The sequence below is a fragment of the Mauremys reevesii genome, linkage group 3, assembly GCF_016161935.1.
Source record: "Mauremys reevesii isolate NIE-2019 linkage group 3, ASM1616193v1, whole genome shotgun sequence".
NCBI lineage: Eukaryota > Metazoa > Chordata > Testudines > Geoemydidae > Mauremys > Mauremys reevesii.
In genome coordinates, this window is record NC_052625.1 from 66,333,492 (window position 1) to 66,357,130 (window position 23,639).

At 42.3% G+C, this 23,639-nt stretch overlaps 1 protein-coding gene across 4 annotated transcripts in view; it reads right to left on the minus strand.

Moving 5' to 3' along the window:
- The window catches only part of YIPF4 (Yip1 domain family member 4), a 35,039-nt gene extending 12,664 nt beyond the window's left edge, over positions 1 to 22,375 (minus strand). Inside the window, exons 1-6 of one of the 4 annotated variants that reach the window (XM_039531870.1) lie at positions 22,106 to 22,369; positions 13,592 to 13,760; positions 9,470 to 9,641; positions 5,958 to 6,035; positions 4,890 to 5,003; positions 57 to 154 (exon numbers count right to left, since the gene is read on the minus strand). In XM_039531870.1, the coding sequence (XP_039387804.1) occupies positions 137 to 154; positions 4,890 to 5,003; positions 5,958 to 6,035; positions 9,470 to 9,641; positions 13,592 to 13,760; positions 22,106 to 22,190 (636 nt within the window). In that variant the 5' untranslated portion in view covers positions 22,191 to 22,369 and the 3' untranslated portion in view covers positions 57 to 136. Of the gene's footprint in view, positions 1 to 56; positions 155 to 220; positions 374 to 4,889; positions 5,004 to 5,957; positions 6,036 to 9,469; positions 9,642 to 13,591; positions 13,761 to 22,105 lie in introns of those variants that run through there. The other 3 variants (XM_039531869.1, XM_039531867.1, XM_039531868.1) reach the window with 3 other exon arrangements.
- Between the last annotated feature and the right edge of the window lie 1,264 nt (positions 22,376 to 23,639).

Sequence of the window (23,639 nt, forward strand, 5' to 3'; positions counted from 1 at the left end):
CACCATGTTGGTCTCTAAGTATTTTCATTCATGGATATTTGAGAGATTTTACCTACATGTATTCGTACTAATAATCTCCAGCTCTTATGTATTGGTTTTCCTCAACAGATCTCAAAGCACTTTACAATGAAGGTCATTATGTGGCATCAGGCATCTGCAAATGCACTCATTTGAATTTAAAAGTCTATAGTTACAATAAAGCAAAATGTAAGTGTGCATATTCAGATAGTATAGATCTTTATTCCAGGGGAGCACTATTTAACAACTCTTCATTCTGTTTTAGTCCTCTTCAACTTGAACTTTTTTCATGATTATCTGTAATTCTGCTTCTCTGAATGTCATCTTGCAAGATTATTACTCTTGGGTCTTGTACCTCCAATGCAAATAATGGGAAAAACTTAAAAAAACGTGGCCTCCTCAAGCACCTGTAGGCTGGTGACCTTAGTCATTTTACTGAGCATTCTCCTACCTCAAGTGCTCTGGAACATACTAACCAATTTCTTTCAATAACAGGAAGCAAGAGCTTCACTTAGCCATAGACATAAAAAGAACATTTTTTAAAAAATTCTGTAGATATTAACATCCCAGAGGTAACAGCATGAATGCTCACAAAATTGGGGTTGGGGTGCAGGAGGGGGTAAGGGCTCTGGGGTGAAGCAGGGGAGTGGGGTGCAGGACAAGGTGCAGACTCCGGCTGGGGCTGCGGGCTCTGGGGTGGGGCTGGGGATGAGGGATTGGGATGCAAGAGGGTGCTCCGGGCTGAGATCAAGGGGTTCGGAGGGTGGGAGGGGGAACAGGGCTGAGGCAGGGGGTTGGGGCACAGGGAGAGGCTCAGGGGTGCAGGTTCCAGGCAGTGCTTACCTCAAGCGGCTCTCGGAAGCAGCGGCCACGTCCCTCCTCCAACTCCTACACAGAGCCGCAGCCAGGTGGCTCTGCGTGCTGCACGGTCTGCAGGCACTGCCCCTGCAGCTCCCATTGGCTGCAGTTCCCACCAAAGGGAGCTGCAGAGGCAGCACTTGGGGCGGGAGCAGTGTGCAGAGCGGAGCCCCCTGGCTACCCCTATGCATAGGATCCAGAGCGGAGCCATGCTGCTGCTTCTGGGAGCCACGTGGAGCAGCCTCCAACCCTGCTCCCCAGCTGGAGCACCAGAGCAGGGCAAGTCCCAGACCCCACTCCCCAGCAGGAGCTCACGGGCCAGATTAAAATGGCTGGCGGGCTGGATCTAGCTCGCGGGCTGTCGTTTGCCCACCCATGGCCTAGAGGGTGAGACTGGGATTTTCAAAGGGGCTGAAGGAAGTTAATGGAAGTTGGGTGCCTATACTATGGCCTCTTTGAAAATCCCAGCCTGAATCAAGAAAACATCATATCCAGAATCCTCTCACTGTGAAGTGGAGCAGGGTAGATGAATGAGAGAGAATCCTGAAAGATTAAGGGTTAAGTTTTCTAAAGGACTTAAGTGACCTTGTACGTAAGCCACTTTGGACATCTTACCCTATATCTGTGAATTCTTCCCTGCACATAAGTAGTCATCTATGGCAGAAGTCTCACTCTTGGAAACTACAAAGCTCCACAGTGTACCAGTGGAAAAATGAGGCAATAACTACTACAAGAAATCCATATTGGTTATCTTAGAAATGGGATTTAAGGACTCCCAGAACACATCTGGCCCAAACACAGGCTGTAAAATGTCTCTCCAAATAACAAAACCGTTCTAACACATTTCCCACTGGAAAAAACAAAACCTCCAGGTACAGGCAAGCTTGGATTCCTCTGCTTTGGGTGCACAATCATGTTTGCAAAGTCAAGACAGGAACACTTTAAAAAGACTGAACACAAGCAGCAGTGCTTAGTGAATATGCAGAGTGTCACATAAGTAGTTAGAGTGCATGTGCTTGTCACTGACACATCTTGAGGCAAGCAGAATTGGCTGCCTTGCCTCAGACCAAGTGAGCCCTGATACAAACCTCTAGTCTCAAGCTAATGGGGTCATAGTGTAAAATATAATCAAACACCCATTGTTAGAGCGCTGCATGGATACAAAAATTGTATCTGCATCCAATCCGGAAAAATTATCTGCGGATATAACACAGATATCCGTAGATTTGCAGGGCTCTACCCATTGTCCTCAAGCAAGAAGGTTTAGCACACCGGGGTAAAATGAAATCTATGAATTGGAGGGACTATTAAAGGACCTTAGTCTGTTGCAAGCAATATTCCGAAGGATCTGTTCACATAAGTAGTGGAATATGCACATAGCCTCAAAAAGTTCTGTGATTATATGCTCAGGTATGAGACTCCTAAACTGGGGCTCTGCGGAGGCAGTGTCAGGAAGGAGAAGAGGTTAGTGACTGGAATTCAGTAAGATATTCATAGACTTTAGCAAAGGCTGCGATGGTAAAGGCTTGAGCTACATCATTTGGAATTGTCAGGGAGCACCTTTGTCGACTGTAATTGGAAAAGAACTGGCTGGAATGTTCCTGAGCACCCTCAGGATGGAAGATTCTCACTAGTACATACCCTCAAGCCAACCTATAGGTGCTTCACAAGGCTAAAATGTCTTAGATACAGGGCTTTGGTCCTGCATTTTTTGCACTGGAAGCTCAAGTGAATTGTGCACATATCTGGTTAAAGTTACCATAAGACAATAAAATAATGACCATGTAACTAAAATTTAACTAATGTAACCTTATTTTTAGAATTATGTATTAATGGACAGGCAAGTAATTAAAAAAATGATTAACCTTCTTCGTATACAAATTAGTGGTAATTACAGGTAGCAAAACCACAACCACGGTGCAACTGCAGGGTAACTAAAGTGTAATTCAAGTTTGAGGAAATTAGAGTGGTTACTGGTAGCCAACAGTAAAGATAAACTAACAAAACTGATCAATACAAAAGGAATACAGGACAAAGCTAGCAAGGTTACCTTTTGACTGACAACCCCGCCACCTCCCTGAAATCTGGCAACAGTTGCAAGTAAAGATTCATGCAGTTGTGCTCAGGCTGTATGGCCTTTAAAGAATCACACATAGCTCTGAGACCCTTCAGGGTATGTCTACAGTGCAATCAGACACCCATGGCTGGCCTGTGCCAGCTGACTCGGGCTAAGGGGGGCTGTTTAATTGCAGTGTAGATGTTTGGGCTTGGGCTGCTGACTGAGCCCTGGGACCATCCCACCTCACTGGGTCCTGAGCCCAGGCTCCAGCCAAAGCCCAAACATCTACACTGCAATTAAACAGCCCTGTACCCTAAGACCCACACACCTGGAGTCAACTGGCATGGGTCAGCCACACATTTTTAATTGCAGGGTAGACATACCCTCAGGAAACTTTTGCCAGACTAATACAGTTCATTAAAGTTCTCTACTGACACAGGCCTGGTAGGGAAAGCTGGGCAAATAAAAGCTTTTTTTGATTCAATTCAAAAACGAAAAATTCAAAACGAAAAATTGTTTTGGTGCGAACCCAAAAAAAACAAAAACACCAACACTTTTAGGAACCTTTCAGCAAACTGTAAAGTTGAAAAAAATGTTTTGTTTCAATTTTGAGTGTTTAGGTTTTTAAAAAAAGTTTGAAAAGCATTTTTTAAATTGAAAAATCAAAATGTTTCATTTAGGGCTGGCAAATGATTTTTAAAAATCGCAATTAATCGCAAAATTAAAAAACAAACAGTTGTGATTAATCACAGTGTTAATCACACAGTTAAACAATAATAGAATATCAATTTAAATTCAGCATGGAAACATGTTCTCTGGAATGGTAGTCAAAGCACAAAGAGGCATACACATGTTTAGCGCATCTGGCTCATTAATACCAAAACTGGCTACAACAGTGCCATGCAAACACCTGTTCTCACTTACAGGTGACATTGTAAATAAGAAGTGGGCAGCATTGTCTCCTGCAAACGTAAACAATGTTTATCTGAGCGACTGGCTGAACAAGAAGTAGGACTGACTGAGTGGACTTGTAGGCTCTAAAATTTTACATTGTTTTGTTTTTGAATGCAGTTGTGTAAAAAAAAAAAAAAAAAAAGAAGAAGAAGAATCCACATTTGTAAGTTGCACTACGGTACTTGTATGAGGTGAACTGAAAAATACTCTTTGTTTTGTTTATCTCTTTACAGTGCAAATATTTGTAATAAAAATAATAATATAAAGTGAGCATGGTACACTTTGTATTCTGTTGTAATTGAAATCAATATATTTGAAATGATAGAAAAACATCCAAAATATTTATAATAAATTTCAAATTGGTATTGTATTATTGTTTAACAATGTGATTAAAACTGCGATTCATTGTGCCTTTTTTTAACCTAGTTAATGTATTTTGCATTAACCGCTTGAGTTAACAGTGATTAACTGACAGCCCTAGTTTCATTTCAGAAGTGTCAAAATGAAACATTTCTACTTTTCCTGACATTTTTTGGACACAAATTTGGAAAACCAACACAAATTTCCGAAACATTTCAGTGTTACCAAATCTGCATTGTGTTGCTAAAAAAAAGTTGTGTTTGAAAAATTTTGCCCAGCTCTACTGGCAGTTGACTTTGGGCTGGTCAGTTTTGGCTCTCTCTGCCTCAGTTTTCCATCTTTGTAATGGGGATATCACTACTTACCTTCTTTGTACAAGTGTTTTGAGATTACTACTTCTACTACCAAGAGGTCTCTGAACATGACTGATGTTACCATTCACGTTGCAATAACTAAACATAACATATATATTGAATTATGGGGAAGACAGAATGCCTTCCTCTGTTTCTGGACAAGAGGGTCACAAGAGTTCAACTAGTACTTTTAAAATTCTATCACAAGTTACTAAAATTATTACTTTGTTCAGGGAAACATAATATTATGAAGCATAGTGACAAACAATAAACATTACTGAACTCACTTTTATTAGTGTAGATACAACTTCAAATGATCCAACCACCAAGAGGACAGGTGCTATTACAATGAGTGGAAGTAGAGAATATCCTATCACACCAAGAACTTGCCCATATGCAACCTAAAAATTATAAATCAATTCATAAAGAATAAAAAACATTTCTTCAATTTAGCTCCTAAGTTTTGTCAACAGAGAAAACACTTACATTTTGTCATGATGGAATTAGTAGCTATTCCAGTAAGTGTAGTGTTGAGTACATGCATCTGTCTTGTGGCTCAGAATTAAAGTTATTAAAATGTGCAAAGAGAATTTTTGATATTACTGTCATTAAATGTAAATTCACAGGGTAATATATTTATGCAAATTATAACAATTGGTTACTTCCAGTCTTTTTAATGCCAAGGTTCTTTACTGGTAATGACAGAATAATGCACTTCAAATAAGTATTACATAATTACTGCAGCATTTAGAAATTAGTATGGTATGTATGAAATAAACGGTCAGATTTCAAATTATCAACTCGATAATGGTCATTAATTCAGAATATCTGCAAAACATAACCCCCCCACAAAAATAACTCTGGGATGCCTAAATTAATGACAGAAGTTCATGTTAGCAGCGAAAATTGTAGAAAGGATGCTCTAGAAGTCTAGCTGTATTTCTGATATACTTCTGGTTCTGGCCAGGTTGTAGGTAAATGCGAGCAGTTTAAATAAATGCATGTGAAATTGACCAAGGGTCTGGTTTTGTTTTTTAAATCCAGACTTACATGAACAAATGAGTTTGTTAGAATTTAAGGCAAAGATTTGGATTGGTTCTTATTTTTAATCAAATCTTGTTCACTAGCTAGCAGCTATCTGACTAGATCTGACTAACTAAGAATTTACCTTGAATCTCAATTTCAACAGAGACCAAGGTGTTCCACACTGTGCTATAATTCATGTCTAAATATGGGAGGTCAAGATTTTTGAGAAAGTAACTAAGTGACTTTAAAGTGCCGCAAGTTGGGCATCCAAAAACCCAAGTCACTTCTGAATATTTTATATATCAATCACACTTTCACATGCTACTTACTTCTCCTCCAAGAACCCTGGCCAATAAAAAAATTGTCAAGGATCCAAATATCCATATAGTTATAATCCAAGAAACCACCTTAAAAGAGAGAGAACAATTAATTCTTATCAATCAATTATTTTTATTATAATTCAGAATTCATTTTGGTTTCATAAGAAAGTCAACTGCAGCAAACCTTGTATTATTCAGTATTACAATGGAATTTAGAAATAAAATTCAGATGTTTTATTATTTATACAGTATCTTTTCTGACAAGTTTGCTAGTGTGTTTGGAATGCTCAAACAAGAAAATATGGTAAAACCAGTATTTTACCCGCAGTGTGGTTTTGTTATCAGAACAGGAAGGTGTCAGTAAAAATTTTGGAATTAAAAGAACTATGGCTAAATCTTAGTGAATCCACTGATAAGAGGGTTCAGCCGAGTCTCAGATTTTATAGGATGGTAACATGTTTGTTTTCATTCTACTCTGAAACACAAAAGGAAATCAATATCTCTTCACACCCAATGAAAAGCATGCTCAGACAACATTGAGCGGTTGGCTTAAACCAACAAAACAAACAGAAAAATCAATGTTCAGCTTGTATCTCCTTTCTTGGTTGATGAAGATCGTCTCTAGGGATGACAGAATACTGTGTGTCACCCTTAAAACTTCAAAATCAAATGAATAGAGATCTAAGTTATGACTCCTAACTCTTTCTACACCTTGATAGTACTTCTAGTTTAAGATGTAGTCTTCCTCCCAGGTTTCTTCCTCTCCTCAGTTCTTAATATGAATATGAAACTGGCTTAAATTATCACGCAATTCAGGTCCCTAGCCTACACTTAAATTAAATCGCAGCCCAGCTGATCTGGAGTGCAGCTGCTAAGCAGAATAAGGGAAATATTGCTTTTCCTTTGAAAATAGCACTTCTACAGTGGGAACCTGCACTCCCAGGACAGCCTCTGAGCTTCAAAGTATGGTTGCATTTAAAACTCATATGCACTGTAAAAATCAAAAAGGGAAGGTGAAAAGAGCATGAAGCTGGTGTCACTACAGATTTTGTCTCTTCAGCTAAAATTCTGTAATAATTTAAAAAAGAACATCATAAAACCATTACGTTTCACTGTGGGAAGAAACAGTGCATACTGTCTTTCTTTCCCCGCACCTGTCTCCCATCCAAAACAACAAATCACATTAATGTGTCATATGTAAAATTAGTCAATTATACTAATAGAAATAAGCCATTCAAGAGTGAGCGTTCATCAGCTTTTATTGCACACCTTAGGGAAGTTGAAGGAACTCCCTTTCAGGCTCATATCTCAAAATTAATTACCTTGACTAATAGCATACTGTAATACTATACATCCTGGTATGGCTTATTGCTCAGGCTGCGAGTCTGTCATGGAGGTCACTGATTCCATGACTTTGTGACCTCCATGTCTTCTGCAGTGGCTGGCCTCGGAGGCCACGTGAGCAGGTATGGCAGTCCCTGGGCCCAGCCGCACCGGACACTGCTCGGGATGTGGGGGGGGCCGCCTCCGGGATGAGGCAGGGAGCTGGAGTGTGTAAGGGGGTGAGTTCTCTGGGTGGTGCTTCCCTGGGGGGGGCGCTCCCCAGAAATGGCAACATGTCTCTCTCTCAGCTCCTAGGTGGAGGTGTGGCTAGGCAGCTCTGTGCGCTGCCTCCACCTGGAGGCACCACCCCCAAAGCTCCCATTGCCCAGGAACCGCAGCCAATGGGAGCTGTGGCATGGGTGCTCGGGTGGGGGCAACACATGGAGCCCTCCTGGCCGCACCTCTGCCTAGGAGCTGAGGGACATGTCGCCGCTTCTGGGGAGCCACGCAGACCAGGTAGGGAGTCTGCCAGTCATGCCAAACCCCCCACCCCCGAACAGGGCCCTGGGCCACTCCCAAGCACCTGCAGGGGCTCCTGAGCCACCCCCAAGCACCCAGTTTTGGGTATATAGTAGTTTTAGGAGTATATAGTACAAGTCATGGACAAGTCATGGGCTGTGAATTTTTGTTTGCTGCCCGTGACCAGTCCATGACTTTTACTAAAATACCCGTGACTAAAACACCGCCTTACTTATTGCTATATTTAAAGATAGAGTTAAAGGTGTTTACTCATTATTATAAGTGGAGCTTGCAGGGGGGCTCGCTTAGGTGCTACTAAGAGAAGACCTAGGTTCATATCTAAGTTCTGTCACTTTTTAAAGGTTGCGGTGATTAGAAGCACTACGAGGGATGTTATGCTTGGGCAATACTGGAAAAGTGGAAGAAAGGCCAAGCATCTCTATACTATAATTCTTGCTGGCCAATCAAAAGCTGCATTCTCTGAGTTCTGAAGGAATCATAGGAGAAGTCAAGTGACAAGAGACAGAGGTATTTAGAAGACAGAATTTATTCAATTATGGGGGTGGGAGCAAGAGAAGGAAAAGGTCTCTGAGAGGATAAAAAAGTACCAGACAGTTATTGCATTATTTGTAACCACAATAAATTCAAGATCTTTATACAAAGGTTTTCTAGTAATAAGACCAGTAAATAAGTTTTAAATTATCTGAAAAAAAAAACTTACTACTATGACTATAATGCAGAAGGTTCAACCAGCAAGTATCTAACTGCCAACTGAATAAGCCACTTTTGAATTAGAATTCTTACCAACTCATTACTAATATGTCCGGACACAGAGCTAATTCTTCCCCTCTCTGGAAGAGATGTCTTTACTAAAGATGTTTGCAAGAGTATGTGCCTGGGTAACATGGCTGGGCGGGGGGAGTCTTCTAATGGTTTCCTGTCCCCAAACTTTTTTGTGAAGCATGTAGGAAAGCCAACTATCTTTTTCACTGTGCAATGCAAACAGATGACAGTGGTGGGGGAACTGAAACTGAAGTTAATAGTACAATCAATGTAAATTGTATTTGAGAACTAAATTAAAGATGGGAGATGATTTCAGAGGAGGGAATGTGTTCATACAGAAAAACATGGTGCAGACATTCTACTCTATGATCGTGCCCCAACTATAGAAATGTAAGTGACTCACTTTCATCACTGATTCCTACGGGTCCCTTAATTTCAGTCACAATTTACATTTTATTTAACATAGATGAACCAGCATTGTAAAGGTGCCATCTTTTGCTTTAGCACTGCAATGAAATATACCTATTATGTAGGTTTTATGTTTTAGTCATTCCAGTTAGTATACAGCTGAGCATCTGACAGATTCCATATCATTACAAGCCTCCAGAAATCCCACCCTTCCTTCATTTCCATTTCAGAGACAAAACTTGACATTTTTATTCTAATTAACCTTAGAGATGTAGTTCAAAGAACATTTAGTATAGTATTACAAGTTTTTTTAATATGCAGAAGGACACCCATGAAAGAAATATATTTGGAACTAGATGTTCCATTCTTCTCACTATAGTCACGGCAAGGGGAGAAGAGGCTTTCCACCTGTCTATAAATATGATAGACTGTTTAGCATTCAAGTCGCAATATTTAAAGTTCTCTTTAGAGAAAAGGTTTATACCTACCTTGAACTGTCCATATAATGAAACCATGGAGAAGAAGAGGACAACTGCCAGAGGGCCCCAAAAATCAGGGTTATCTCTCACTACCTGTCTATTAAACCCAAGAGATGGCATAGGCATCAACACGCATCGAATTTTGTAGTAAATATCCTTCAGATCAATGTCCAGTTCCTCCCTACAATTGTAAAACAAAAGCTTTACTACATATTTTGGTACTGGAACAGTTTGTGTAAAGAGAATAATTCATCTGTGAGAGCAGGTTAATTAAGCAGTGAGTCTGTAGTTTGTTCATTATCAGCATGCTTTCGGATGCAGTGACACAAAAGACATGGAATACTTCCAAGATATACCAGCAGCATAAAATGAAATCTCAACATCCTACTGAGATACAAATTATTTTTACCATTTAAATATTTCTTCAAGAAACCCTTGTTAAATTTCTAACAACTTTATTTAACATTAATGCAATGTTATCATTAACTATATTGAAATAAATACTGTGGTTGGGAACACAAAAGAAGGGTAAAATACCCTACAGTCTGAATTAAAGCAAAGCTTCTGTCCTCCAACATCTAGGCACATGTATGCCATATCATCTGTCAAGGTTTTTTTTATTGTCATGCTATTTTAAAGATTATATACATTGAAATATGCAACCACATATAAATAAATGTAATGTGTGTAGTCCAACTAAAGATAATACATGGTCCCAACAGAGAACAAAAGCGTAGGATTCATTAATCCTCAAAGTGTTAAAAAAAAAAGCATACCAATAAGCTGAAGTTGATGGTCTTTTAATTAAAGGAAAGGTAATTGATTCAACTGGGTAGTTTCCCCCAGGACAGTTTATGCCAATAGTTCAACTGGCTGGTTTCCAGCATGAGTAAACAGCAATAACTAAGGGCTGATCAAACCAGTAAAAGACGTTCTATCAGCAGATCTTGCTGTTCTCCAACCTCCCTCTTCCACTTTAAGGCCACAAATTAGTCTTAAAACAGACAGGGATGGCATGCTATATCTGATCCTCTATTGGTGTAAGGTCACCGATGGACTCTAGTGCAAGTTAGGGCTGCCCCTGCACAGTTGGAACTAGGCGGCTCTGAAGTAGGGAGCTTCAAGAGATTTCCTGCAGCTGCCCATCTGAGCATAGGTCTGAAAGTACAGAATCAGGACCACTATATTAGAAGGCACAGATCTGGGTTCAATTCCCAGCTCTGCCACTGGTTTGCTGGGTGACCTTAGGCATATCCCTCTCCATGCTGTGCCTCAACTTCCACCTCTATAAAATGAGGGTAATGATACTGGCCTCCTCTGTAAAGGACTTTGAGTTCTACAGATGAAAATCACTACAGAACTGCTAAATACAATTAGAATAAGTTATTGCCTGATTTTTGTCTCATGATGCTCAGTTACAGTGTACTCTGGAAATAAGAGGGTCTTTGTTGTATAGCCTTCTCTCAGAAAAGCTGGACCATGAGTTAAGTCCAGTGAAAACAGGCAGCTACACTGTCTCCCCAGACAGGGAATACTCTTTATTAAGTCTATTGAAGTTATTTTTGTATATGCAAGTCTTAGGGTAGTTTATCTCCTTCTGTTATAGCAAGGTATTTTTACTGAACTTTGCCACAACGTTTTTAGCACCTTCCACTGTCTAAGGACAGGAGCATGCATTTCTCTCCATCCATCCTAAAGTCAGCAACTATTCGTTTTACATTTAATTCTGAAGGTCACGTGATATAATCATTTAAATTCTGGAGTTAAATACATAGACCCACCACTCAATAAGTTCCATCATGTATATGCATTTGTCTGTTGCCTGACGTTGACTTTTCTCTCATTCAAGAGGGTGGTGGCTGTCATTGCAGGTGAGCCATGAGTAAGGCCATCCCTCAGTAAAGACAGGTTTGTCCTATGAAGTCTGACCTTGACTCAATTGAACAGAGTCAGTGCTGGCTCTCAGGCAGCCTGCCATGTTTTAAATCCATAGAAGCATTAAGGTTAGGAGCTTTGTCCTCCAATCGTGAGGTGTAATAAACATTAAGAATTCACAGATCACCTTTTGGTGCACAGACTTGGCCTTTATAGTGTACAGTCTGTGACAGTGAGCACCTGTGCTTTGTCACCCCCAATGTAGCAGTCTAGCTCTCTAGGAAAAGAGATGAAACAAAAGGTTAGCGTGCGACTTTTATCATATGAAAAGATATTTGGGGTTCACTACTCTAGGAGATGCAGATTGAGTTTTAATGTCTCCAGAAATATCTATTGTCTCCCAGCACTTTCTGTTTGAGGATCTCCAAGTGCTTTACAAAAAATAGCAAGTATTATTCTTGTTTTGCAGAGAGAAAACTGCAGGATAAATATTAAGTGTATTGCCAAGACCACACAGCAAATTAGTGGTAGAACTAGGAATAGAACCAAAATCACCTGCTTCAAAGTGCACTATCCATTAGATCACAAAGCCCAACCGTACCTCTTTACACAGGGGGAAGCATGGGTTTATCAGCATTATGGTAAGTTTTGGCTTTAAACAGATTATGTGCCTTTGATGCAACGTGAAAGGATGTGGGAAAAGAGCTGTACTTCATTTATAATACTTTTAAAACTGAGTTTCAGTGAAACAGCCTTGATCTGAAAAATCCTAGTATACAAGACTACAGTGCAGGATTTTTTTTTCTCTAGCATTTAAAAGCCCTGATGAAGTCAATTTATATCAGAGGAGTTAAACCCTAATTAAATCAAAATCTTTGTCCATTAATTCAAGACTATGGTGATGACCACCACTATTTCCAATACTTTTATTTCAGATAGTAACTGCTAGTGTTCACTTGATATTTTGAAAGTCAGTGTTGTTGATTGTTTAACAAAGCTAAAAAAACTCATCTTAATAGCAGCACAACAGAGGAGGATAGAAAGGACACGATCTAAGGGCTTGTCTACACTACAAAATTAAGTTGACTTAATTCAGGTTGTCCTACACAGTCACTGCAGTAATTCAATTGGCTGTTGGTGTACACACTACCCTCCTCCTGCTAGTGAAGCATGTCCTCACCAGGAGCACTTGCATCAATTGAAGTGGGGCATTGTGGGGCACTGACAGCTGAGTGTGGGGCACTGATAGCCACATGGGGCTCACAGCTGGAGCCCCTCATCTGCCCCCGGGTGAAAGCCCCAGCTGTGAGCCTCGGGCAGGCTCAATTTCACAGCACAGAGCCTACCAGCAGTGAAATTGACATTCTTGCCAATTTCACACTGCTACTGTCTCTGCTCAGAGCAGCGGAACTCTGACAGCTCTGGGAGCCCCATGGGTAGCTGGGAGCCCAGGCTCTCGGTGCCCCTAGCTGGGTTCGGAGTGGAAGCCCAGGCAGCAGCCTGCTGGGAGCAGGTAGCCCGGAGTCTGGGGGGCAGCCAGGTTCTAGCTGGAGCCCCACACCCACCCAGGGATGACAGCCCAAGCTGTAAGCCTGGCTCAGGGTTCACAGCAAGGAACTTAACAGACTTTGTCACTTTAACAGCTCCAGCAGAACTGACAAGAATTGTAGCCACCAGCTGATGTAAGTAATGCAGTCTATAGCTACAGTGTTGCCTAATTACACCAACATAAGCCCTATGCCTCTGGTGGAGGTGGAGTTATGATGTCAGTGTAGTAGGGCATTTACATCAGCGAGAGCAAGGCTGCAGTGTAGACACTGACATAGGTCAACATAAGGCAGCTTATGTTGACCTAACTCTGTAGTATAGACCAAGCCTAAGATTTGATTTTTTGTTAATCATTAAAAGAACAAAAGTTTAAAAGAAGCAGTGAGAAAACAACCTTTTGTGGTACTCTATATGAGCCAAGGCCAGTTATACTCAAGTTTTACCTCATCCTTTCCACCCTGCCCTAAAGCAAGACAAGCAACATGTTTCAGCTGCTTCTTCCCCACAACACAAAAATAAAACCTGAATAAAGATAATGATGTACAATGTTACAAATACAATGACAGACTTAAAGTTAAGCCATTTATCACTGTGGAATCCTAGTCACAGCAAAAAGACTAACTGCTCACCAACATTCAGGAAAACAACCAAAAAAAAGTTATTAACCAGAAAATGAAGATAGATATCAAAAGAGCAATTTTGACATACAGAAGTGGCTTGTTATCTTCTGGATCATCATCTTCTACTTCCAGAAGCCAGCCATATCCTCTCTGTCTCAAAAATGTTGTTGCAGTAGATTCTTTGATGAACTCTCCCCCTCCTCCTCCTCCTCCAAGATTTAGCTTAACATCTGGAGATGCTATAGAGCCACTAAGATCTTGGAATAAAAAGGAGAGAAAGACATGTTTATATCTTCACAAAAGCCAGTTTGAACTGCTACACCTATTTTTTCTGTATTCCAGTAGCTCTACCCTACACAGATTAATACCAAGAAATATTTAAAGTTATAGAATAAAATTGTACACTATAAGAGATGCATAATTTGAAAGTGATAAAATATTTTATATAGACAGAAAATGTTGACAAAACTATTCAGTTATTGCTCTAGAGCCAAAACTGTCCAACATCAGTGTCTAAAGTTACCCTATTCATTTAGATGTCTAACTGTAGACATTACGGTTTGACAGTTTTGGACTTACTCACTGATGTTAGTTAAATGACATTACTATCGTATGCCACAATAGTAGCAATCTGCTTAGTACTTCAAGTGCACTAAACGCAACCTATTTGCATTCCAGCACCTTTCTATTTCACCCCATTTTTCCCTTGTATGCGTGACTGGTTACAACAGGAAAACCTTTTGTAGACACATTTCAATTTGTAACCTGGATTTTACACAGACATTTAAAAAAAGAAATCTACCAGAACTCCATAGGCCCTGCTTTTATTTATTCAGAGCTAGCGTCAGGAGAGATTCTCAGACTTCTCTGACATAGAATGATCTAGTCCTGGCACAACACTGAAAGAAACAAAAAGGAGCAAAGCAAGGAAACTTTCCATCTGTTTATGTATACATACCACAAAAGGCAAACTAAAATGTATTGCCATGTTTCACTTACTTCGCAATGAAGTACAGACAAACTAGAATGACATACAGCAGGGGTCGGCAACCTTTCAGAAGTGCTGTGCCGAGTCTTCATTTATTCACACTAATTTAAGGTTTCGTGTGCCGGTAATACATTTTAATGTTTTAAGAAGGTCTCTTTCTATACGTCTATAATATATAACTAAACTATTGTTGTATGTAAAGTAAATAAGGCTTTTAAAATGTTTAAGAAGCTTCACTTATAATTAAATTAAAATGCAGAATCCCCCTGGACTGGTGGCCAGGACCCAGGCAGTGTGAGTGCCACTGAAAATCAGCTCGTGTGCCGCCTTCAACACCCGTGCCATAGGTTGCCTACCCCTGACATAGAGTAGCAGAGTAATAACTGAAAACAGAACCAAGGCAGGGAAGAAGTAGGAAATTATGGGAAAGGTCACAAAAGAAGGGATGCCATTCTAGGCTGCATTTTGTGTTAAAAAGTTAGAGAATACCCTGTGGAGAAGTACCGATCTTCCAAGAACACAGAGTCTCAATCACTATTTATTAGAAAAAGCACAACTTTTGTAGAAAGCTTGTGCTGAGTACACTGGTGTAGAACCTTGCAAGAAAGAACTCTGATCTCATTTTGTTGGCTTCAACCCCTTTGTTTCACAGGTTCTCTTTAATGAAACTCCATTTGCCTCCATTTCCCTGCTCCCACCTTCCTGCCTTATCCATACCATCCCTTCCCCATGAAATTCTCTCTATATACACACTTGTTCACCAGGAAACCAATCTCTCAGCAGTCAAATCTATCTCAAAGGCACCTCTGCAATGCCCAGGAGTAGAATCTAAACCAAATCAAGTTGTTTAAAACAAACAACAAAAACAATTTAAAGTATTTCTATTCCCAGGTGTCCCTCCCCTCCTTTTGTCAGATTGTGACATCTTTTGTATAGAAACTCTTCTTTTTGAGAGCTTTACAGCAGTAAGCATAGTTGGCACAGAGTATAGATAGATCACAGTGGCATTTCTGCAAATATTTACAATATGAAACCTGGAAGCACCTCTAGCCTTTAAGAATCTTGCCCGGCCAATGCTAGGGGAAAAGTCATATTTCTCTGTTTATGTGGGCTTTTCACACAGCAAAAGAAAGAGGGCAAGGAGCAGGAAACATAGGAAAAGTGTCTATGAACCATATAATTGACAGCAAATCTGGGTATAGACATAGTATCTAGGGATTTTTTAAGTTTGACAATGTCTATTGTTGTTATATTTTTATGTGAACGATATAGGGTAAGAGACTATGCAAATACACTAAGTTTTTAAAAAGTCAGGATGCAACCTATAATGATGGTATAACGACTTAGTCTATTCTGTTTGTATGCATAAAGTTTTCACTTAATGCTCAATGTTAAGTCCAATTTAGAATTCTGCCTTAAACTCAGTTAGCTAAACAATTCACTCTTGGAACTTAAGTTTTCCTTGTGTCTGCTTGTAGCGGGGTGGCTACCCGCTCCAGCCCTTACAGGGTTAAAACCAGCCCTAGGAAAGGGCTTGAGAACAGCCTAGGCTGAATGGGAAGCAGGCTCAGCTGGGGCCATGCCCCAATCAGGGCCCAGCTGGCCCCATAAAGGCTTGAGCCAGGCGCTCATGCAAACAGTCTCCTCTGTGTTTACAGAGAGAAGGAGCCGGTTGCAGGGAGCTTAACCAAGTGCCTAGAGTGGAGTAGGGCTGGGGAAAAGCCAAGGGAGCCGGGGAGCTCTGGCCTAGGAAAGCCCCAGGCTGCAAGCCTGAGGTAAGGCCAACAGGGCACTTGGGTTGCGGGAGGCAGCCCACGGATAGGCAAGGCAGAGGCAGCAGGTCCAGACCCCCCTTGCCTGTGATGAGTGGCTGATACACTGCAGTCTGCCCCAGTGAATGGGGGCTAAATGGTGACTGGCAGTAGCCAAGACTGAGGTGGAGATAGGGGGTGGGGGTTCCCCAGGAGGGGAGACCCTGAGATTGGGGGTTACTGCCAGAGGGGCAGCACCCCAGAGAAAGAGGCACTGGGGTCCTGGGAGAGACATGGGGCCAGCAATAAGGCAGATCACGGGCCTGCAGAGGGCACTCTGACAGCTGGAGAGCTAATTCCTGAGACAACCAGCAGGAGGTGCTGCAGGGGTGAGTCCCACCTTGTTAAACTGCTGTTCAGCCATTTTTAAATTGCAAAAGGAAATATTTACTGGTTTGTAATTTTGTTTTTGGTAATATCACTGAGCCAGGAAGCCTCCCTAATGCCAGCTGGCAGAGGACATACCATACCAGAACTCACATCACACCTGACACACTTATTGCTCCAACCCACTGTTGTTATAATCTGTATCTAAAAGGTGTCATGTTAGGTACCATATGCAAACTGATGACATGCTGGTCATTAATATTATGTGATGTATGTGTGCATGGAAATATGTTCTTAGAAGGTGTTTGGCAACCATAAGCCCAGCCTGTCTTAGACAAAGGAATGTTGTTTCACCTGTCTTACTATGTTTCCAATGTAAACTGAGCCAGGTAATATGTCAGAAGACAAAGAAAAGTACACCTACTTAGACAGTACACACAGTCCTCAAGCAAAAAGAGGAGGGGAGGCCACTTAATGATCACAATAGGAATGAAGCCTGCTCCACCACAAAGCCGTCCTGGCTCTGGCATCAAAGACAGACTTTTTTTGAAAAATACAAGCAGAAACAGAATGCCATTTAGGCATCCATCACTAGGCGGGCAAAAGGGCCCAGAGCTCCTGAAATCTGAGACAGGTAGATCCTTCAATCAAAGAGGCTGAAGTCTTTGGGAACTGACTATAGATGAGAAACCTATTTAGTCCGAAATAACTTGCTGAAGTTAATTTTAGTCACTAGAAAGTGTGGGTTTTTTGTTTCATTTCTAATCTTTCCTATCTCTTTCACTTACTTGAAATCACATAACCCTATGTTCTTTGTTAATAAACTTATTCTTGTTTTTTATTACAAAACCATCTCAATGTTGTGTATTAACAGGCCAGTGTGTGTTTGTCTCTTTGGAGGCAGCAAACTTAACTTTCTCCGAGGGTCTAGATGCAGCAAAAGACATCTCTAGGAAACCTGGGAACTGGGGTTCACTGACTGTCACCTGTAAGGCAATGTGTGGACTGGCAGAGTCTTGACGGTTGCCAGCAAGGCAGACAAGCTGGAGTGCTCACAGGAAACTGACAGTTTTGAGGGTGACCTGAGCAAGATGTCACACTCACCTGTGCAGGACTTTTATTCTCAGTTTTCAGCAATTTAGAACTAGTCTGACAGAACTCCCTTAGCTCTTGAGAGCAACAGCTTGAGCAGTAGAGGGGTGCATGTGCAAGCAAGGCTCTCTATTCAGTATAATTTCTGAAGCAGAAATGGACTGGGAGAGGCATTTGGAAGTTTATAACTGAAAGTTGTCCCTGGATTGGCACCTGAAGAGTGCCTCAGAGGTTGTCCTCATCCATCATTGGCAATTTTTAAATTGAGATTGTATGTTTTTTATTTAATAGTTATGCTCTAAGAATTATTTTGGGGAAGTTCTATACTCTGTAGCATACCAGAAGTCAGACTAGATTATCACACTGGTCCCTTCTGACCTTTGAATCTCTTAATCCATTACCACAAGCACTCTTGTATTGCATACAGATGTTTGGTTCCAGGAAGATATCATTATCTACAAAGTTTGTCTCATGGAGAGGTATACTTTGTATTATGAATATAGTTATTGCCATCAAACCCAACATTTGTATAGCATAACAAGCAGCCACCTGCTTAACATTTCTACCAGACTGGTAAGGTTTTGGATCCTGTCTTAGGTCAGGAAGACTTATGGCCAAACCCTATTTAGTAGGACTATTTTATAGCAGTTGTCTGTTACTGACAAGCTGTGACTTTGAACAGTTCATCATGAATACTACACGCCTGACCACGTAGTCCTACTGAACCATGTTCAGGACATATGTTAGAAAGGACATGAGGCTACAGGGAATCAAAAGCCACCAGTCTAGCTCCAAGGAAGTCCTGCAGTTACTCGTAATGGTATGATGCTATGGAACCTTTCAAAAACTTGTTTGTGATGCCTCACTGAGGCAGAGCATCCTGTGCAAGTGGTACTGAGCTCTTTCGCAGAGAGTCAAATTGAAAGCTGACTTTCAAAGCAGAATCTTTTCTGCTCCTGTTTTGAAGCAGCAATACAATGGATGGAAGAACAATGTGGCGCTTGTATCCTTTGCTCACTGAGAGGAGGCATCCTCTAAAAGAAATGAGTCAGAGACAAGGAAGATAAACAAACCAAGGAGTGGAAAAAGAGCATAGTTTTTACACCAGACAGCAATTTTTGCTGTCATCTACATTGGGGAAAACTTGTAACTAATTTTTCTGCACAAGTTGGCTCCATCAATAGATGCGCTGGTGTGGACATGATGCAGGTATTGAAACCATGTGTGTTGTGTAATCCTATTTAAACTTTTAATACTTTGTAATACTAATAGTGACACTGACACACACAGCTTTTTGTAATCCTGCAGGTTCTTTTAGCTAAATTTTCAGAATGGAGAGGGGTAACTAGTAGTGTTCCCCAAGGGTCAGTCCTAGGACCAATCCTATTCAACTTATTCATAAATGGTCTGGAGAAAGGAGTAAATAGTGAGGTGGCAAAGTTTGCAGATTATACTAAGCTGCTCAAGATAGTTAAGACCAAAGCAGACTGTGAAGAACTTCAAAAAGATCTCACAAAACAGCAAATGAAATTTCATGTGGATAAATGTAAAGAAATGCACATTAGAAAAAATAACCAACTGTACATACAGTATGATGGGGGGCTAATTTAACTACAACTAATCAGGAAAGAGATCTTGAAGTCATCGTGGATAGTTGTCTAAAGACTTCCACACAGTGTGCCGTGGCAGTCAAAAAAGCAAACAATGTTAGGAATCGTTCAATAAGGGATAGAGAAAAAGATGGAGAATATCTTATTGCCCTTATATAAATCCATGGTATGCCTACATCTTGAATACTGCATACAGATGTGGTCTTATATCAAAAAAAGAGATCCTGGCATTACAAAAGGTTCAGAGAAGGGCAACTAAAATGAATAGGGGTTTGGAACCGGTCCCATATGAGGAGAGATTAAAGAGGACTTTTCAGCTTGGAAAAGAGGAGACTAAGGGGGGATATGGTAGAGATATATAAAATCATGAGTGGTGTGGAGAAAGTGAATAAGAGTTATTTACTTGTTCCCATAATATAAGAATTAGGGGCCACCAAATGAAATTAATGGGCAGCAGGTTTAAAACAAAAGAAACTTCTTCACACAGCACCCAGTCAACCTGTGGAACTCCCTGCCTGAGGAGGTTGTGAAGGCTAGGACTATAAGTGTTTAAAAGAGAACTAGATAAATTCATGGAGGTTAAGTCCATTAATGGCTATCAGCCAGGATGGGTAAGGAATGGTGTCCCTAGCCTCTGTTTGTCAGAGGGTAGAGATGGATGGCAGGAGAGAGATCACTTGATCATTACCTGTTAGGTTCACTCCCTTTGGGATACCTGGCATTGGTCACTGTCGGTAGCCGCGATACGGGGCTGGATGGATCTTTGGTCTGACCCAGTATGGCCATTCTTATAATATTTTATACTCAGCAAGCTAAATAATGAGACCTTCTATAAAATGAGTTTTTAAAAAAATTAAATTTATATATAAAAATACTCCCTTAGGTGCCTGATTTTTAAATGGTGCAAAACAGTGCATTTTAGAATTACATTTCTGCTCAGACTGGCTAATTTAAACATTCTTAAAACAGAAAGAAAGATACTGAGTATGTTTACAATAAAGCAGATATGTTTTTCTAAATGAATGCTCAGTAGATCACCACATTAGAGAGAGGTGTATTTGATCCTTAGCACAAGGTAGGGCAAGAATGTAAGCAGGCTCATCTTGGTGTCCATCTCAACATCAGAAGAGGGTGGGAAAACTTTACATGACTCCCTTTCTCCTCCAGGAACCAGCAAGTATACACTTTGGAGACATGCAAGAATTGCACATAGGAGGAAGGAATCAAGACAGTGAGATCTAATAGAAAGCAAGAAATAAAGCAACACCAATTCATGTCCTCAGCCGATTCCTAGGTGTCCTAGATTAGAAAAGCATTAGGAGTATAGGCTCCAACACAGTAGTGGGGTGTGCAAGTCATTGGTTGCATAGAGGTGGGGGATCATCCTGCAGCCCCCCTCACCTCTCCTGCACATGGACTTGGTGGCAAGGCTGCACCCAACCCTGACACAGTGCAAGGGCCTGACCCACCCCATGCCTGCTCCAGAAACATCCCAGCATCCTGCCCCTCTGCACTGGGCACAGCACAATAGCAAGCAAGAGGGACAGAGTCTTGCATGCACACATCAGCAGTCCTAAGGCAGTGATTTACTTCTCCCCTGTCTGCTCCTGATGCCTGAACAGATGCACCCGCTTGGGACCGCTGCCTGGGAGGGATGCATGACACTCCACTCATGGCTTCTTTTCACCTCCCCATCAGAATCAATTAGTCTTTGAGGAAAACAAAACAAAGAAAAACAAAAAATCTGCAGAGGACATTCATTCTGCACTTGTGCAGAGGCATAGAATCCCCACTGGAATATTCTCCATGATGGCCATATCTTCCTTGAGTAGTCCTTTACCACCTCACTCATCCAGTAGTGCCACTGATTGTTTTAGGAACATCAGAAATAGCCTGCCAAACAATTTTTTGCTGCTAGTTTGAGTCTTTTGCTAGTTGCACTTCAAATTTTTGTTTGGCCTAATTCTACTTTTACATTTGACTCACCACAGTTTATGTTCATTTATTAATGAATAAGCACACTCCCTTTAGTCTTCAGTTTTCTGGTACACTTCCATGCTGGTTCTAGTTTCAGGATGGGCTGTATGTAAATCTTGAATTACGTCTGCATACACATGCTCTTAGAGCCACCACTTATATTAATACACATGCAATGATCATTCATACTCTAGAGTAGATATTGCTGGGGGCGGGGGGATGTAGCTGCTAGTTGGACTGCAGGCGGCATAATACTGCTTTACTATACACGAGTGCATATCTTGAGAGGAAGACAGCATTCTCACGAGGCACATTTTGATACATTACAGCCACTCATGTAGTATTGTCAGCCTATTCGTCACACTATAATATAGTGTGTTGGCCGCACAATACTCGCTTTCAGATACCTACTGCTCAGCGCCAGGCATGGGGGGGTGGGGAGGGGCGGGACACGACACCCAGCCCCCCGGTCACAAGCACGGATGTGTCCCTGCGCGGCGCCGGCCTGGATAGCGCCGCGGCCGGAGGAGGAGACCAGCCCCACAGGCAGCTGCCTGTGCCACGCAGACGGAGCCGCAGACCGGCCCCGGGCCCGGGCGCGCAGCTGGGATTTCGCAGGGAAGTTGTTACGTTTTATCCCCTCCCACCCACCTCTAGCGCCCAGACGGAGAGACGCTGCCGGGTCCCCCTCAAGCCCCCGACACCCACCAGCGTAACGGGGCAGGGGCCACGTCTTCCCCCAAAGAGGGCGGCGCCCCCGGGCCGGGAGCCGCGAACCTGCCCAGCCCCGCTCTCACCTTCCGCCTCGGCCGAGGAGACGAAGGTGAAGTCCCCGTTGCTGGGCGCGTAGAGGGGCGGCTGCTGGGGGCCCGGGGGCTGCATCGCCCCGCCCGCTGCGGGGCCGGCGAAGGCGCGACCGAGAGGAAGGGGCGCGGGCCTCGGGCCTCGCCAAGACTCTCACTCCGCGGCGGCAGCGGGCCGGGCCAGCTGCTCCACGGCGCAACCCTCTGTGACAGCACAACAACAATGCCACTGCCCTTCCGATTGGCTGTTTGTAAGGCGCCGTCTGATTGGTTGCCAGAGCGCCCCTTCCGATTGGCTCTCCGGCCGCATTTCAGGGCGGTGACTCATTGACCTGAGTGTTAAAAAAACCTTCTGATTGGTGGAAACAACCACAGAGGGGTGGGAAGAGGAAATAACTCTGTGGCGGGGGCTAGTTTGTTCTCTATCACCCCATCCACATACATCCGTTTGGTTTCTTCCATGAGAACAGCCGGTGCCTGCAGCTGTCACCCAACACAGCTCACTGCTGCCCCCAGCGAGCCCCACCCCTCCTGCCAGTGCCACTTGCCCTGCCTCACCCCACCCCCCATCATCATCACCTCCCATTGCTTCCTACTTCCCCATCACCCTTCTGCCTGGCTCACGGGCCTGCGCCCTTCCCCGCCCACGCCACCATGCACCTCCCTTTCCTGCTCCCACAGGCTGCCTCCCACCCCTGGCAAGGCCCCCACGTTTTCCATGGTCATTGAATCCACCCCTCGCTGCAGATCTGGGCTCCAGAATCTGACTGTTTTAAAACAGGTTATGCTGCTGGCCTTTATGGGTTGCAGAGATAACCAGGAGAATGAGCCAAGCACAAGTCAATGCAACCTTGCCCTGCTGAGCCTGCAAACATCCTGAAAAAGGCCATCTTAATTATCACTTCAAAAAGTTTTTTCCTCCTGCTAACGATAGCTCATCTCAATTGATTAGACTCTGCCTGTTGGTATGCATACTTCCACCTTTTCATGTTCTCTGTATGTATAAATATCCCCCATCTGTGTGTTCCATTCTATGCATCCGAAGAAGTGAGCTGCAGCTCATGAAAGCTCATGCTAAAATAAATTTGTTAGTCTTTAAGGTGCCACAAGTACTCCTGTTTTTTTTTTTGTTTTTGTTTTTGCGGATACAGACTAACACGGCTGCTACTCTGAAACTTGTTAAGACATGACCGTCCCCATTCAGGGCCCTGTGGATTTTTCAATACAGAGGCTCTGAAATACAGAATTTTTCAAAGATACTGTGGAGTTCAGCATTTTCCTTATAACCAATCACCTGGCATTTTGTTCTTCACCTACCCTGCCTGCCTCCCATGCTTACTGTTCCTCAGGCCTTCCTGCAAGGGGGAGTAAATTAGATTATGACACAGGCCCCTTGCCCTCTTCCACAGAGCAGCAGCAAGTTGAGGAAATAGTTGGGAGTCCAGTTTGCAGTGGGGATGGAAATGAAGCAATAAAATAAGTTAGTGCTGAAGTGGAATTTTGGAGTTACTGCCATGGAATTAGGTCC